Source organism: Rhinolophus hipposideros (assembly GCF_964194185.1).
Source record: "Rhinolophus hipposideros genome assembly, chromosome: 16".
Classification (NCBI taxonomy): domain Eukaryota; kingdom Metazoa; phylum Chordata; class Mammalia; order Chiroptera; family Rhinolophidae; genus Rhinolophus; species Rhinolophus hipposideros.
The window spans coordinates 43,179,808-43,197,269 of NC_138062.1; the positions used below are offsets into that span (position 1 = coordinate 43,179,808).

Genomic DNA, 17,462 nt, shown 5'->3' on the forward strand with positions numbered 1-17,462 from the left:
TAAGGCCCAAACCCTTGGACCAGACACACAGTCCTCTCCCAGTCTCACAGCTGTTCTCCCTGTGTCCCGGTGCCAAGTGCCCCCGCCACACTGGCTCTTACTCTTCAAATCCAAGCTCAAATGACCCCCTCTGAGGTTCCCAGACTTTCTTGACTCCCCCAGGCAGAAGTAGCACTCTGCTCACACCACTAGGCCGCTGCCCCATTTGCACTGTGGCCACACCTGTCATCCTTACATGACTGGGGCTTGTCCGGGCGAGACATGTGATTCTTCTCGGTATACCCAGTGCTTAGAGAAGTGTCCGACATGGCGGTCTCTCAATAAATGTGACTGCTACTGATATGCCATGAAATCACAGCAAATGGGTTTTGAGCACCTACTGTGTGCCAGACAACTGGCTAGCCCAGTAAAGGTCAGACAGACAAACCAGACACAAGCCGAAATCCCAAATGGTGATTGTCCAGAGGGAGACAAGATGACCCCATGTTAGGCTAAATAATAAACACCAGAGCTTTACTGGATTAGCATGCACTCCATTCCCAGGCTAACGATTCCTCAGAAAGGTGAGGGTGGGCCAGAGCAGGCTTTGTGGAGGAGGGGGACCCCGGCGAGGTCTGAAGGGAGATCTGGGATGTGGGTAGAAAATCTCGCAAGGGATTCTATTGAAAGGACTGAGGATCAGACACCACACAGTGGGGCTTGGATGTAGAGCCCTGTGAGGCAGAGGTGGGGGTGGGGTGGGGGCGGGGAGGCACTTGGGGAAGGAAGTGAGATGCTGAGGGTGGGGAGGGTGGCACAGAGGGCAGAGGGGCCATGAGTGCATGGTGACTGGGGTTCCCTCGGCCCCTGCCTGCAGACATCCAGAAGAATTATGAGTGTGCCAATTTCGGCGAGCAGGGTATCACCATGGGCTGCTGGGACGTGTATCGCCATGACATCGACTGTCAGTGGGTGGACATCACTGACGTGCCCCCCGGAGACTACCTATTCCAGGTGAGGGGTGTGGGAAGGGGTTGCAGAGCCCTGCTGATGGGAGGAGGGGTCTTTTCCCCAGCAAGTGGGGAGGCAGCCTCCTTCCCCTTGGTGACCAAACACAAAATATGGGCATGGAGGCCAGACTGTCTAAAGTACAGGAGTCCTATACCCAGAGGCCTTCCATGTCAGTCGGGTAACTTGAACATGTGAGGCTTGCACAGTGGGGTGGAGGGCGGGGCAGACTGTAGACCTCCTGGGACGTTTGCACTCAATTCCGTTAACAGCTGGTGCTTACAACTCAAAATGCATCTGCAGATTTGGTCCTCAGGCTAGGAATTTCTTCCATAGACTCTAAGGTCACCTAACCTTTTGGGTCCTTTAGAGCTAGGCTCTCACCTCCACCCCGATTTCTCCCAGTGCCCTCACCCTGCCTTGGTCTGCGCTGTCAAGGCTGAAGGCAATCTCGTCAAGGGGCCATCCCTCACAAGTGTTTGTGACTTGACTCTCCCAGAAATGTTTGCCTCATAAAAGAGGATCTGCAGAGGGGGCAATTCCTAATGCAAAGAAATGAATCTGTAACAGTAGAATGTCAGGCACTAGAGACAGTCCGTGCAGCGACAGCGTGGGCGCTTCCCAGGGCTTCCATGTACTCTGTCTGGGTGGAAGGCCAGTCCTGGGGAAGAACCAGGGAGCCTTGGCCTCTTGCAAATACCTTCATGCTCCAGCCAGGGCCCTAACTGGTGAGGGAGACAAACCTCTCCCCCTGGTCCCGCCTTCTGGTGCACAGGTGCACTCCTGCCTGCTGAGACTTCCTTTCACCCTCTCATTTTTCCCACATCCTCACCCTTCTTGCTTTCCAGCTTTCCCCATGGGTGGCAAAGTAGGTGACCAGAAATGTGTCATTGTGCCTTGAAAGCTTTCTCAAGGGGGCATTCAGCCAGCCCAGGGCCTGGCCCATGGTCTCCACCCTCCAGACAGCCCTGGGAGGAACCAACACCTGCAGAGAAGTGACCACAGAGGGGCTTTGAAAGTCTCCTTCGGCAATTTCAGAGGCTGGAAATCAGACAGCTAAGCACTTTTCCACCCACAAACCCAAAACCGCAGACTTGGAGAGGCCCAACCAGAGACCAGAGTGCTCTGTATTTTAAAAACTGAGCATTTGTGTCTCTGTGCACGTATACCATGGAGGGCAGCTTGTGTTTGAGGGCTGCTGTAATTTTGCTGGGTGAATGGCTCTCGTCGTCTGACAAACGCCATCTGGGGAATAACTACAGCTCATTGAAGATTGATGGCAGGCTCGGCCCTGTGACTGCTCTGTCTCGTGTCATCCCCAATAGTGAGGGTGGCTGTCACTATTACCCTCATCTTACAGCACGGCAAACACAGGCAACATGAACTCTGTATTTTATGTTCTTGACTCTAAACTATACAATTCACAAATTAACTCATTAGGGGCAGGTTAATGCCTCTGATTAATGGAAAAGTATATTTCCTTTGGGACTGACACTGAGCTTTAGCTGCCACATAAGAGCCATGGCTTGGGGTTCCCTGGCCCTCTCCATTTCTACTACAGACATTCTGGTACAGACATCAGCAACACTGTATGTGGCAGAGGAAAGCCCGGCAAGGACAAAGTGGCTCCAGGCAAAGGGGACTGTGTGCCAAGGCTCAGATGCCAGCTCAGTGGGCTGCCAGGTTCCCCGGTGGCCTTGCTCTGTCCTTATTCTCTCAGCTTCCTGGATCCACCACAGCAGATCTTTGGCCTAAGAAATTAAATCCAGGTCTCACAGGTCTTCACGAGATTTAGAATCATAGAATGAGAGTCGGATGGGATCATAGAAACAACACATTTCAGCCCCACCCTTGCCCCCAAGCAGGTCAAGCTGGCCCTAATGGCCCCCTGAGAAGAGCCGGGTGCTACATCCTGCTGCCCTCAGAGCTGCACTGCAAAGGGTCCTGGGTGGGCTCCCTGGTGGCACAGTTATTGGTGGGCAAGGAGCTGCACAGTCCTCAGAGGGTGGGTTTGTTTGCCATGCATGCATGGGCTGGGGCAGAGGGCAGGGGACGGCAAAGGTTGTTGGGTAGAAAAGAGATCAAGGAAATAAGGCCACCCTAGAATGGGACATTCAGCTGCCTTAGCTGAAGAGACAGGGTCAGAGTGGAAAACAGCGTAGGGCAGGTCTGGCAAGCAGGGCCAGATGTGGGCCTCCCAGAATGACCAGCACTGGGCCAGGACACAGGGCAGGAGGCCATGCCAGCCTCTGTTTCCCACAGCATCTCTGGGAGGCCTAGCCAGCCTGCCAAAGGGTCATACCCAGACCTTCCTGGAGGAAAAGGGCCTGAGGGCCCAAACCTAGAGACTGTTTCTTAACTGGCCCACTGTCCCATCCCCACCGACCAACAGCATGGAAGAGCCCTCGAGGGAAAGTCTGTCATTTGTCCATTACTCACTCACAGCCCCGGTGTAGCTTTTGTCTCTTCCCTCTCCCTCTTCTTTCTTCTGCGTTTCTCACCCCAGTCTCCCTTTTCTGTCTACTCACAGCAACCCTCTCTAAATGATGACCCTCCCTCTTCCTGCTCCTTTGGGCTACGCTCCCTTACCTGGGGTGATCAGAGGAAGGAGTACAAGGGGATCCGGTGTCCACCAGAGCCCAGACCCCGGACTGAGCAGGGCGGGCTTCAGGATGGCCTAGAGCTACACAAAGCCCGGACAGTGGGAGGAACAGTCTAGTCTCAGCACTGGGGGCTGCATTCAGTGTCCAGTGCTGAGGGCAGCCCTCCTGCCATGTCCCACAGTGCCCATCATTGTCCCCACCCCATCGAGGCATGTCCTTCTCCCCAGCTCCCTTCTCTTCTTTCAGCAGCCTGTTCTGTGCCCTGCCCCAGGCCCCGACTCCTACCTCTCCACCAACCTCAGGCCTCCCAGGAGAGGGTGACCCCTTTTGAAGGCCTGGTAGGGGGTATGTGTGAATGAGAGACAGACGGGGCGCACGGATGTCTCACTCCTCCACGCCTTACCCCCTCTGCTTCCCTGACCTCATCTCTGGCCAGTTCCGCTCCTTCTCTTGGAGCACAACACCTGCCATGCTCCGTTTTGTGAGGTCTCCCCAGCCCCTGTGGCAGGACTGGTCTCAGCAGGGCCCTGGGGACTCTGCAGCCCCTCTGACCTGACTCTCCCCGCAGGTTGTCATTAACCCCAACTACGAGGTCGCAGAGTCTGACTACACCAACAATATTATGAAGTGCAGGACGCGCTATGATGGCCACCGCATCTGGATGTACAACTGTCACATAGGTAAGGCCCCTGGGCACCCCTGGGCAAGCACAGCACCCCCAGGGATCCCCCCGCCCCAGGCCTTCCAGGTCCCCCGCTGCAGCCCACCCTCCAGGAGACAAGCAAGAGCTGCCTTACTTTCTCAAGGAAGCACACACCAGCTTCCTAATTTGGGTAAAGAGCTCGGGGAATGGAGCCAGCCTCACATTTTCACGCACGGAAAGCACGCTGCAGACACTAAAGCCTGGATGCAGGCTGGGTTTTCACAGCCAGTCTCTGGCCAAGGAGGGCGGTACAGAACCAGCCAGCCCAACACAGACCCCAAAGCTATTTAAGGGCTGGAGCTGAGGCCACTACCTCATTATGCATGTAACCTCAAAAATGTGGGCGTCAGCAATTTGTGGGTCTGTGTATCACTTTCCTCTGTGGAGAACTAGAAACGAGTGAACCACTGTGGCTTCTGGTTGCCAAAAGAGAAACTTCCTTGCATGTTATGACCTGGGGCACCAAAGGGGAAGCAGAGCTTTCTCTCCTTCAGGAAAAGTGATGGCCCACGCTACATTTATTCACTCCTTTGCTGAAGTCTGACAGAACACCTGACACGTGCCTGGCCCTAGAGATGACCAACACCTAGCTGCTTCCCTGGTGACATCACACAGAGGTGGCCCCACCAGGCCACTTGCTGGAGGGTGGTTGCCCCGGGGCCCCTGAGGCTTACCGCTCCAGCCTGGGTGAGGGCTGAGCATCTGGTTTGCCAAACTGTGTCCCCGATGCCCATCCCTCAGGCGGTTCCTTCAGTGAAGAGACAGAAAAGAAGTTTGAACACTTCAGTGGACTCATAAATAACCAGCTCTCCACGCGGTAAGGCAGCCTACGTGGTCACGTGGTCACCTCCTGCCTTCGGGCCACAGCACATCCTCCCCAACAGCCGCAATCTGACTGATGGATTACCACACTCCCCCTTGCCCAGCCCAGCCCGCAACACACTTGGACACCCTGCGGCACGTCCACGCTCAGGAGGAAGGGGTGCTGCTGACATTTTGGGGGGCTACTACTACCTGAAGCCTGGGAAGCCTCTGGGAGTGGGGCTTGTCCACAGGGCGGTGGGCGCAGTGCCACAAGCCATCTTATCCAGGACCCCAGGTGCACAGGTTGTCATCAGCTTGTCCCATACAAACCACAGTGCCCCCACCCCGAGTCTGACACCAGCCTGCTCAGCTCACCACAAATATGGGGCCATTCTCTTCTCAAGTTCCTTCTTGGCAATGTCAGCTTATCCACCCAAGGTGGTCAGACAGAATCCCGTTTCTCCTCCTCTTAGGTCATTGCCAGCCAACTTGAATGTCTAGACCTCTCTTCCAATTAAACAAACTGCCTCTCCTCTCCTCTCTTCTATTCACGTATATAAATAATGCTACCACGTGTTTTCTGTGGAGGTGAGCTCAGAGTTGGTGCTTCTCCCCGCGCCCCCTGCGTCCTCTTCTTTTTCAACATACCATTATTATATTATATTTTCACGGACTTTGAAAAACACGTAATTTAGTGGCATTTAATATTGGGCACCTGGGCATTTGAAAGTATAGATCAAAAGGAAATCCTACCCACCCATGTAAGTGACTCATGGTTCTATTGTTCTGATTCTGTGGGTAACTGATTCAACGGTGCTATCACCAGGGTCCTGGGTGACAAGGACACCCACCGAATGCCATGTGTCGTCACAGACACTTACACATACTTGAAACTTGCAATAAAAGGTTTATGATATGTATCTGTGCTTCATTTGGCTCACTGCGCCCAGCCCGAGCAGCGGGGCTCCTACATCTACTTGGCTGTTAAGGGAGCCTCGTCCACACTTACAGATTCACTCCTGCAGAGAGCTGGCACCTCCTTCCATACACACCCAAAAGAGCGAGTCCTGCCCCCTGAGAGCAGCCGTCTAAGGAGATCACAAAAATACAAGTTACAACCTTCCCTGAGTTCTTGTCTTTCACTAAAATTTGTCAGGGGGCATAACAGTTGTATTAGGACCAGATGGCAGAGACATCTTGATTTAAACCATTCCAGGCGGCTTCCCACAGAGCAGAGCCTGGGCCAGCTCTGAGGGATAGGGTGGTGAAACGAGGTGTGCAAATCCGCAAAGAGGAGCTCAGAGCTCTTCCCGGCGCAGTGAGTGTGGGCAGCCGGCCGGCCACTCTCAGCCAGACACGGGCTCCCACTTGTGGCAAGAGTGTGCTACAGCCAGCAAATCAGAGGCTCCACAGTGACGGCAAAACACCAGGCAGGGTCACCTCGGCACCAACTCCATCCAAACTAGAAAAATTAGTCTCCTGGAACCTGTCCCCACAAAGATGTCCTTGTATTTGTTTCTGTGAGGCAGGCAAACTCAATGGATAGTTCGGATTTTACCTTTAGGCTTTGTTCAGGTTTATTTCTGCAAGGAGCCGTTTGGTAGCTTGCATGGACAGGACACACCGGGACCAGCCCACGGGGCCGGGGCCCTCAGCACTGCCATGCAGCCTCTGCAGCTCCCCAACTTGTAAGGAGAGACTGGACAGGTGTCAACCTACCCCCCAAACAGGTGCAACCTACCCCCTAAAGCTGGGCAGGCTCTGGAAACAATGCCTTCGAGGGCCAGCTGGGATGCTTGAGGCCCATCTCCTGGAGTGACCAATTTCTTCAGTAGCCCCAGGTGTAAAATGGAAGACAAACAGTACCCCTAGTGCCCCAGGGCAGACCACAGTTTGAAGCGATCACATTATAACAACTTTTACGTTTTTATTTTTTTCTCAGTTTCCGGAACTAAAGCAAACTGTAACCCACCATGCCCCACAGTAACGCTCCAGCGAGAATGCAGGGCTCTTCTGGTCTCTGGAAAGGCTTGTGGTGTTGGGGCACCAGCTTGTCCTGGGGGCACCGATCCAGGCTGGCTGGGCCTCTCAGGGCCCCGGGGGAGTAGGAGACTCAACTGCAGGCCGTCCTCTCCTTTTGTGTTGAAGTCCCAGGGCCCGTGCCACCAGCCTCTGGGCCACTGCTGTATTTGTCTGCGGTCTCTCTTTCGCCAGACGCAAGAGCTCTAAAATGAAAGCAGCCCCATAGGGTGGGGACTTGAATTCAAGGCTATCGCCACTTCTCCCAATGACACAGCAGCCTCAGAGGCCATCTGAGCTCTAAGACCAGCTGTGCCCACAATGTGGCAGATGCTAGTAAGAGGGCACCCACCTAGGACCCTCAGGGTCCTGACCTAATCCTGCCACCTCTCTGTGCCCTGTTTCTTCACCTGCATAGAGGAGGGAGGAGTCAACCCTGTCCATCCCCCTGCTTTGTAGGGCCCTTTGGGAGGGAAATAAGTCAGGACGGGACACAGAGATCTTGGGTTGACAGGATATTTGTCCCCAAGAAATCTGGGACAAAGGCCACAGGATCCACAAGGGCGTGGATACTCTCAGCAAGCCTCTTCCGGGTCAGTTTTGCCGGCCACTGCTGTGCACCCACAGAAAACTGGCCTCGAAAAGCCCCCATCATGCTTTCTGGAAGGAGAAGAGGGAAGGAGGGGAGCTGTCGTTTATTTGGCACCTTTTGTGTGCCCCTCACTGCTTCTGGCTCGTCTGCCAGGCTCTTTTATTCACTCCTCCAGCCTGCTCTGTATGATCTGCTTATTTTACAGAAAAAGAAACCAACTCACAGATATTAGGTGACTTGCTCAAGGTCAACTGATATAAGTGACAGAGGGAGGATCACATGCAGGGCTCACTCCAAAGCCCAAGCTCTTTCTACCCCACTGCAAAATATGGCTCCCTTGGCCTTACAGAAAAGACCAAGCTTCTCCCTGAGCACCACCCCGCAGAGGTGTGAACGGGAGGGCCAGACCAAAACACAGCAACTGGCAGCTAGCACTCCCTGCCAGGGCCTCCTTCCCTAGGCCCCCCGGCCCCTCAGGGTGTGGGAGGAACACCCCACTTGCCACTGTTTCCCCAGGGTCCTAAAGCAGAGAGCTGAAGGGGGACTGAATCCCAGGGAAGGCCCCACCACCTAACCGCATGCTGGAGCACACATACAACCTTCCCATCCAGACAGCCACGTCCTTACTTGGTCTTTGCAATGCTTTCAGCTTTGATTGCTTGGTTCCCTGTGTGAGGGGCCGGATCTTAAGCGCTGAGAAATCTTTGGTCAGGGCTTCAGCAGCTGTGGAAAGAAAACAGACGTGGAGCCATCCTCTTTTCTTCCTGGTGAGGCCCCCTCAGGGCCCAGAAACACATATCACCCAAAACGGAAGCAGCCTCTTCGTGTACCCTGAGGGACAGGGCTGTCCTGACACCACTGTGGCCAGGAATGAGATGACCGCCATCTGCTCGCCTTGCCCCAAGCCCCGCAGTCCTGCACAGGGCCACCTGTGCTCTCAGATGGAAAGCCTGTACAGAGCCCAGCTTCCACCCTCCACCCTGGGCCGATCACCAGCACAGGAGAGGCAGCCTCTCACCTTTTAAAGCCGAGGAGCTTTAAACATATTACCTTTTCCCCAACTCAAGACCCTCCTGGGGCACACACCCTCAGCACCCTGAGTTCTGCTGGGCCATCGAGTACTTGGGCGACTTAGAGAAACAGTGGATGAGACCTGGGAGGGGCTTCGGGTCCACGCCACCCCTTTATAGATGAGGAAACTCAGGCCAAGTGTGGGGACAGAGTTCCAGAGAGCAGTTTCCAGGTTCTCGGCCTCACATGGAAAGGTGCTGGCTCAGGTAGTAGATGGCCATCAGCTGTGCCTAGTTGGCCATCAGCTGTTACCGGTTAGCCATTAGCCACTGATATAACTGCCGTGGCTGAGCTAGCAAGCGTGGAGTGCAGATTGCGGATTGTAGAGGCGCGGATCGTAATTAGCACAGCAGATTGCAGTTAGCAAGTGAGGTTGGTTGGCAGAGAAGCGGACGGTGGGTTGAGTATCGTGTGGCTCCTGCTTCCTGTGTCTCCAACCCAGCCACCAGCGAGACTATAGTGGTATGACTCCCCTATCTATGGCTCTGTGGGTGTTCCTTTTTGGCCTCCCCATGTCCTGCGTTCTTATATGGGGAGCGGGAGCTGAGACCCCGCATGACACCCTGCATGACACCAGGACATGATCTGCTGCTCCCACACAGCTTGACAGAACCCAGAAGTCAGCCGCGGTCAGGCCTAGCCCAGCACTCCTTTCCATTGCACTGGGTGGACTTTTGGCCTTTCCCTTTCAGTCAGCCCCCTCTCTGGGGTTGGAACCCCCACTGTGCCCTGGTCCCTCTACTCCCTGAACACCACTCCCGTTCCCTCAGGCTCTCCTGAGGACTGGGCCCACACAGCTATGACCTCTCCCAGCTCCAGTGTTCAAACGCCCAGCCACGAGGAGTAGGGGTTCCTCTTTATAAACACAGCTCAAGTGAGCAGTGGCGTGGCAGGAGCAGGTTGGGGAAGTGGCCGTGAGGGAGCAGGAGCACTGCAGTTCCAGTCAGGAGGCTGGCTGGCATCCCCGGCTTTGACAGAGGGGTGTTGTAACCTGGAACAGACCACTGACATTCTGGAAACCTCAAGTCTCCCCATCTGTAAAACAGAGGTGATCCAACCTACTTCTTGAGGTAATGAAAACTGAGTAAGAACGTATCTGCTTGCGTCACAGGACATTGCCAGTACCTGAATGCTTTTTACCTATAGAGACAGCACGTTCATACGGTGTCATACGGATGTATCTAGGGCTTGGCCTGTGACATGAATCCGAAGCCTCTGAACCAAAGGCACTAAAGTGACTAGGAAAGGCCGTGAGCTACAGGGCCCTGCTCCCTGGACTTCTGGATTAGGCAGACTGGGAGTACAGACCCCGCCAGCCCACCTGCTCAGGTTAGCTTGCACCCTGGACATGGGTGGTCCTCCATTCCAGGAAACCAAGGCCCTTTCCCTTCTCAGTGACAGTCACAGAAAGGACCAAGCCCACTGCGATGTGAAGCCGCTTTACCTGAGGCCAGGCAGGGAAAGACGCCGAGTGCGTGCGTGTCGTCCACCCACTGAATCTTGAATCCCTTTTCTCTGGGTAGGGGAAGAGGAGACACAGAGTGATTATGAAAGTAAATGGGCAAAACCCTTTCTGCTTCAGGAAGTCCCCTCCAACCTCCAATCCTCAAACACTATGAGCCCAATACAACTTCCCATCTCCTCTGGGAAGAAGACAACCATTTGTGGCCAACTTTCTCTGATCAGGTGGGTTCCTGATTCCTAGAACTGGAGAAGCCAGGACTCAAAGAACTCGCAGAGCACAATGCCGTGGGTGAAGAAGATTCCTCCTGGCCTGTCACAACCAGGCCGAGGGCTAGAGACAAAAGTGATATGGTAGGGACAGGAGACAGCACCTACAATACACCTTTCAGTATCACTGCTCCTGATCAACTAACTTTCTTCCCACTGCTCAGGAAAGCACCACTGAGTCTGGGGTCAGGGAGAGGCCAAAAGCAGTTCTGGGCCTCACCAGCTCCTCTGTGGGCACTGCCCATGCTGGCTGGGGAAGTCACCGGTGGCCCCAGGTTGGCCACACCTTCAGGGGTTGGCAGATGAGCCCCATGTGCCCCCACACAGCTGCTCCTTCAGCCCTCCTCCAGCTCAGGCTCTGGAAGGCCAAGGAAGGCTGTTTGGGAAGCAGTCAGAAAAGAGGGCCGTAAAGAAAGGGATTTTTAAAAGCCTGAGCAGGAAAAAAGAGGGATTGGAGAAAGGGAAATGAGCATTCAAAAAGAAAAGAAAGAAAAGAAAAGGAGAAAAGATTGGAGTTGGATCCAAGGGATTTGGGAAAACAGAAATATTTTTTCAGTTATGCCCCTTTGACTCCCATCTCCAGCCCGGCTCGCCCCAGAAATAGTTCCTGCATAGAGATAGCCCTCAGTCTGTTGACTGATTGACTGGGGGCTGGCATATGGAGCATGGGGGGCTGGTGGGTTGCCTGCTTCCTGTGTCCTGATGGAGGGCCCCACGAGGTCCTGGCTGATGTGTGGGAGTGCCAGGAGCAGGACAGAGGTGCTGCATGTGCCAGCAGGGCCAGGCCTAGGGCCTCTAGAGTGTGTCTACCACCGAAAATGGCTCTCTTCCCCAGTCATGATCCGTAGGCTGAGCTGCCCAGAAGTATGGAGCCCAGAATAAAGACATCCACTTTCTGCCTTTCTTGCTACATCACTGGGCACAAGGGGAGGGGCAGGCAAGTGTCTCCAACCACAAGGGATGTCCCAGCTCCTCTCCAGAGGGAGCTACCACCTCCCCGGCCGCCCAGAAGGCTCGCCGGCACTCACTGGAACTCGGAAAATGCTGTCAGCAGGTCCTCAGTCTTGAGTGTCGGTTCAAAGTCGTAGATCTCCACCACGTGGGCAAAATCTTGTTCTCCAGGCAGCTCCTCTACGAAGGAGGACGTGTCCACGTGGATCTTCTCTACCTGAATCTCCTTCTCCGTCAGGTTGTCCATTATCTGGGACAGATCACACCTTTTAACGAGGGGGACTCTGACAAACAGGGCTCCACACAACTGCTTTCCAAACGACACACAGAGTCCTGCAGGCTTCTGAGTGGGCAGAGAGGAGAATGCCCAGGGTGGCTTCCCACGGGAGCCAAACCTGGCAGGAGTCTAGGAGAGGTAGCATGATGGCAGACTGGGCTGAAAGATGGAAGATGGAGCAGTGGGAGTTTGCAGGGACGGAACTGACTTTAGGAGTCCCCACAGGGTGACTGGCAATTACACACAATGTGTTTCCCAGAATCCTGAAAACTCGATTCAGTATACCCACTTCCCAGATGGGGACCCTGTAAATCAAAGAGTTAAGTAATTCTGCACAAAGTTGCACCATCAGTAAGAGACAGAGCTGGGCAAGTCCTGGATCTTTCCTTCCCTCCTTAATGATGTGACATTAACAAGTCTTTCTGGTCTCCATGCTTCATCTATGAAATAGCAGTAAAAGATGCCACCCTCCCAACCAAATACCATGGTCAGTCTCAGGGCAGACACACAGTTCCGAGGAAACGAGATTTGTAAGACAGAGCTTCAGTAATATTCATGACTCTATCTATGACCGCTTGCAAAGTAATTCCACATACATCCTACTTATGTTACCTTGTGAAGTACATATTATTATTTGCTTTTCAGATGAGGAAACTGAGACTCAGAAAAGCATGACTTGCTCATGGTCCAACAGCTGCTACGTGGTGGAGGTGGGGCCCAAATCCACACTCCGGACCCCATAGATGAGCCTCCTCCCCTCCACTGTCAGTCCCAACTCCTTTGGGCAAGGCCGCCTTGCTCCCCCCCACAGCTCCGAAGGGAATCCCAGCACCCAGCACCCAGCCCTGCTCAGCCGGCACATGCCCCGTCCCTCTACACTGTGACCTGTAGTCCCCATCCACCCAGGCCTGCACCCCCCTCACTTCCGCCCTCCCTTTTTGGGGGTTAAAGCCTCATCACCTCCTGCAGCAGCTCACTGTAATCGTCCTTGGAGCAGCTGCCAGGCCCCTCCTCTTCTACCTCTTGTTCTTCTTCTTTCTCCTCTGCTGCCAGGCTCTTCTCCAGCTCACTGCCATTCCCCTTTTGCAAGTCCAGCTGCAGACTAGACTCAAGCTGGGTGGCTATCTCCAGGCTGTCTCCTGTCCCTGAGTGGTCCCCAGGCCCTGAGGGCTCAGGGCCCAGCTGCTTTTCCTCACAACCCTGGCCCAGGCTCTTTAGGTCCTCTGTTGCCTGAGTCATCAACACAGGGCGTTCCAGATCAGAGCTGGGGTCCCCAGCACCATCATCTCCAGACTCTTCCAGGAGCCTGCCAGCTGGAGAGTCATCCTTGAGCCCCGGAGTAGGGGGAGGAGCCCATTCTCCTTGCTTGCGTAGGACCCGGGGCACATACAAAGCCTGGTCTGGCTTGCGTCCTCGATGCCACTTGCCGGCCCGGGCCCCTCGGGGACCAGCAGCTGCTCCCCGGCTTGAAGTAGGCAGAGGACCTTGGTACTTGCTAGGGCGGGAGGCAGGAGGGCGGCAGGAGCCAGAGAGTCCATCTGAACTGGGTAACCTGGAGCAGGAGCAGATGGTGATCAGAGCAGTGTCTGGGCCCCAAGGAAAATGGTTGATCTGCCTTTCAGGCATGAGGCTCTCAAGTCGGCATTAGGCAAAAAACAAAGCCAAAATGACCCTCGAAAACACCTTAGGAAGACATCACAGAGGAGGCTGAATGCCATCTCTGAACAAACCAAAGCAGCCAGCTCTCCCTCCAGTGTTTAAACTGAGTTGGCAATAGCTGAAGCTTCGGTTATGTATCAGGTAAGTCCTTATACTTAGGAACTAGGTTATTAGAAAAACCTTAACCATGGGATCATAGTCATTCTGATGAGACCCTGCCCCTGCACGTGGAAACAGAGACGAGTGAAGGCTCAGATGTGCTTCTCACGTTCACTCCACGGCCTCTGGGACACATGCTCACTGAGGAGGGCTGGGTGTTGGGTAGACACCCTCACTGCTTAAACTGTCCTGTCTCTCTCTCTTTCGACCCAACATGTATAACTGAACTTGCTAAATGAACGCCACATACAATGCTCATCAACTCCAGATGAAACAAGGGACAGTGCTGACTCTAAGTGACTGAGGCTGGGGATAGAGGCAGCAGTCTGGAGGCTTCTGGCCCTGGTTTCCCGACCAATTCTCCCCTCCCAGGGCTGACCAGCTCATCCACCCACCACCAGGAACCACCGAGGGCCTTCCAAGGTGGTAGAATACACACCTGACGTCCAGGTGACAGATGACCGTCCTCCTCTTCCAACCCTCCCCAACAGAGAAGCTGCTCAAAAGGTCAAAATTCTCTGCTGTCCTATGGATCAGGTACCGGAGACGACTGGAGAGTGGGGGGAAAAGGAGTACCCTGGGAAAGGACAGGAAGGAGTGCTGAGCAGGGGCTCCAGGTGCAGGCCCTGGGGCCTGACCCCCACCAGGTCCACTGCCAGTTGAAAGGGGGCGTTAACACTAGGCTCCCTCTGCCCCCTGGAGTCCTAGGCTGACCGCAAAGGACCTGAGTATAGCGGTTATTACAGGGAGCTACAGGTCCCATCCCCATTCCTGTGCTGGGCACCTTCAGTCTCGGGTGATGCTCAGAATTACCCAGGGGAAATGTAACGGGAGCGGCCGGAGAGAGAGCACACTGTTAAACCTAAAGGCCACGGTCAGCGCCAAGGGCAGGCCAGTTACTCTGAAGGCACCAGTGGGGAAGGGGGCAAAAGGGGACCAGGAGTGCCCTGCGCTCCCTAGTGGCAAGGCAGGCCCCCCTACCACGCTCCCTCCGGCTTACTTTGACAGCTGCTTCTGTACCAGGAAGCGGTCCAGCTCCTCCTGGACGCGGTGCACAAAATCATTCTCGATCGGAGAGAGGAAGACGCCGTCCAAGCAGAGAAGGGCCAGGGTGCCAGGTGGGAGAGCCTGTGGGGCAGACGGCCAGGGCCGAGATCAGGGCACAGACCCGAGCCCCCCCCCCCAAGCCCGCAGCGCAGCCAGGGACTCAGAGACGTGGGGGCTCAGGTCCCTCCTCCGAGAAGAGAGGCGCGGGCTCCGAGGTGGGGAAGGGACGTGCCCCCGTCCTCGGGCACCGCAGCAGAGGGGCAGGAAAAGGGCTGCAGGCCGCCGCCTGAGCTTGTGCCCCCGCACGCGAGCGCGATGCGGAGCGGCCGTGGTGCCCGCGCTGTGCGCGCTCGCCCCAGGCTAGCGGGCTCTGGGCCCGGGCAGCGAGTCGGGGAGGCCAGGGCCGCCTCGGGCCTGTCGGAGGATGCGGTCGGTCCTCCTCCGCCCGGGAGCGAGACGCCAGGAGGGCGAGGGCCGCCCACGAAAGACGCTCCCCGCCCCGCGATCAGCCAGCGCACTCACCGCGGCCTCCCCGCGCGCAGCCGCCGCCCCGAGGGTCCCCAGAAACCTGCGCGCCCCTTCTCCGCGGACAACGGCCCGGCTTCGGCGGGGCCGCAGCGCCCCCGCGCGGCCCGGGGGAGGCATCGCAGAAACGGCACGGGGGTTTGTACCATTGACTTTCTTTGACCACAGCGCGCGTGCACACACACACACACACTGTCCCGGGATCAATTAAATCTAGCCAACACTTCTGAGTGGCACCTGTATTCTAGGTCGTGCGTGTCCCAGGTTTTCCAGTTCATTGTTCCCTTCCCTAGGGACATAACAGAAGAACAAGAAGAAAGGAAATTTCTGAGCACCAAGTATTTCTCCACCTATTTATTGCTCTTCTGTGGCCCTCACTGACGGAGCTTGCAAAGATCCACCTCACACCAAAGGGTCACTGACAAGGTGTACTAGCCTTGTGGGTAACAGGGCCGGGAAGCCACGATAGCGTGGTGACTTGCAGTCTATCAAATTATACTACTACCTTGGTACATCCAGAAAAAACTCTGGCACCCACCTTAAATAGGGCTTTGAAATTCTTGCCCTGGAACAGCCTGTGGGAGGGGCTACAATAATCTAGTAGACCAGAGTTGAAATCCTCCTGTTCCCTGAAAGGTGCTGAAATAGAAGCCCTTGATCATCCTAAATCGAGCAGCCCAGAGCCAAGCAGGGCCTTGTGCGAACAGCATTTGAAACCAAGGTTTTAGTATATGGGTGGGACAGTCTGACTGGGCCCCACAGTAGGATAAAGGTGAGTTTGGGGAGAATGTACCTCAAAAGGCCAGCTGGGAGAAGGGGCCTGGAAAACAGAAAAATGATGAAAAATTAAGATGCAGTTTACTCTCCTGCAAGTGTTCCCCAGAGTATTTCTTAAAAAGAGAGTGATATTATGTCACATTTATGAAAACTATCTTTTCAATTGTTTTTTGAAAATAAAAAAAGACCTAGACTAAAGACAAGACCATTTGTAAAGAGAACTCAGAGAGACAAGTCATAAGCCTCCTGCCCTAGCCTCCAGCCTGGAGGGGCATCTGGCCCCCGTGGGGGGTGGGGGGAACAGAGGGTGAGAGGGCAGCAGGAAGAAGAAGGGGACATGCATTTGGATTGTGACTCTGCCAGCCCCGCCCATATTCTATGCTGGTTTAACTGAAGTGGGAGCAGGCCTGAGAGAGTGCTGGGTGGCCAAACGATGGCACTGTTTTGTCTGACCTGACTTCACTGACTGGGAGATGTGAGGCTGAGAGGCAAGCCCACTTAACAGCTCTGGACCAGATACAACCTGGGAGAAATATGCATGCTGACTCAGAAAACACAGGCCCAACTTTCTCAACAAAGTGGCTGTTTCTTTCCAAAATAGAAGGACAAACCAAAACCCAGGAAACAAGCCACGCCCCAGTCTTCCCCTCCCCCCCCACACACACCTTTAGAGTTGGTGCACCATAGAGAAGCTAAACACATTCAAAAACAAAGCTCTCAGGGGGCAGCTGGATGGCTCAGTTGTTTAGAGTGCGAGTGAGCTCTCAACAGTACAGTTGCCTGTTGATTGAAAACCATGACTGACAAATGAGAAAGAAAAACTCATAGACACAGACAATAGTTTAGTGGTTACTAGAGTGTAAGGGGGGTGCGGGGTGGGAGATGAGGGTAAGGGGGATCAAATATATGGTGATGGAAGGAGAACTGACTCTGAGTGGTGAACACACAATGGGATTTATAGATGATGTAATACAGAATTGTACACCTGAAATCTATGTAATTTCATTAATAATTGTCACCCCAATAAATTTAATTGAAAAAGAAAAAAGAAAACCATGACTGGACTTGGAGCTGAGCTGCGCCCTCCATAACTAGATTGAAGGACAACAACTTGGAACTGATGGGTCCTGGAGAAACACACTCTTCCCCAATATTCCCACAAACAAACAAACAAACAAAAACACCAACAAAGCTCTCAGAAGAAGGCTACCTCAGTTTCCACCATAGCCTCTTCAGGTAACTCAGAGGCTGAACAGACAAAAAGGTGTCAGCATGCAGGCCTCCATCATGGGATGCTAGATAAATGGGGAAAGGGATCAAAGCGCATCTACCCGCACTATTTGGGGACTAATAGCAGGTGAGGATGGAATGGTCTCCATTCAGAGGAGAGTAAATAGAACAAAAAAGCAGCATAAAGGATATGCGGAATTTCTAATAAAAAGCATGGCAAGAAAAAAGATGATAAAAGTACTTGAAAAAAGTACTTGAAAATATCCCAATTCTCTTGGGATAAAGGAAGAAAATTTCAGTTAATAACTACTTCACATTCCCAAGGAA

General features: G+C 54.2%; 2 protein-coding genes across 4 annotated transcripts in view; one reads left to right on the forward strand and one right to left on the reverse strand.

Moving 5' to 3' along the window:
- The window catches only part of LOXL2 (lysyl oxidase like 2), a gene marked incomplete at its 5' end in the record, with an annotated part of 95,268 nt that extends 89,252 nt beyond the window's left edge, over positions 1 to 6,016 (forward strand). For all 3 annotated transcript variants that reach the window (XM_081076972.1, XM_081076970.1, XM_081076971.1), the window contains 3 exons: positions 857 to 993; positions 4,159 to 4,270; positions 5,035 to 6,016. In XM_081076972.1, the coding sequence (XP_080933098.1) occupies positions 857 to 993; positions 4,159 to 4,270; positions 5,035 to 5,114 (329 nt within the window). In that variant the 3' untranslated portion in view covers positions 5,115 to 6,016. The remainder of the gene's footprint in view (positions 1 to 856; positions 994 to 4,158; positions 4,271 to 5,034) is intronic.
- A 985-nt stretch (positions 6,017 to 7,001) lies between these two features.
- R3HCC1 (R3H domain and coiled-coil containing 1) lies at positions 7,002 to 15,248 on the reverse strand (the record flags this gene model as incomplete). Its single annotated transcript, XM_081077381.1, has 8 exons — positions 7,002 to 7,322; positions 8,336 to 8,431; positions 10,224 to 10,294; positions 11,539 to 11,711; positions 12,699 to 13,290; positions 13,996 to 14,133; positions 14,557 to 14,684; positions 15,126 to 15,248. 8 exons carry the CDS (start codon positions 15,246 to 15,248, stop codon positions 7,186 to 7,188), a joined length of 1,458 nt encoding a protein of 485 aa, XP_080933507.1. The 3' UTR covers positions 7,002 to 7,185.
- Between the last annotated feature and the right edge of the window lie 2,214 nt (positions 15,249 to 17,462).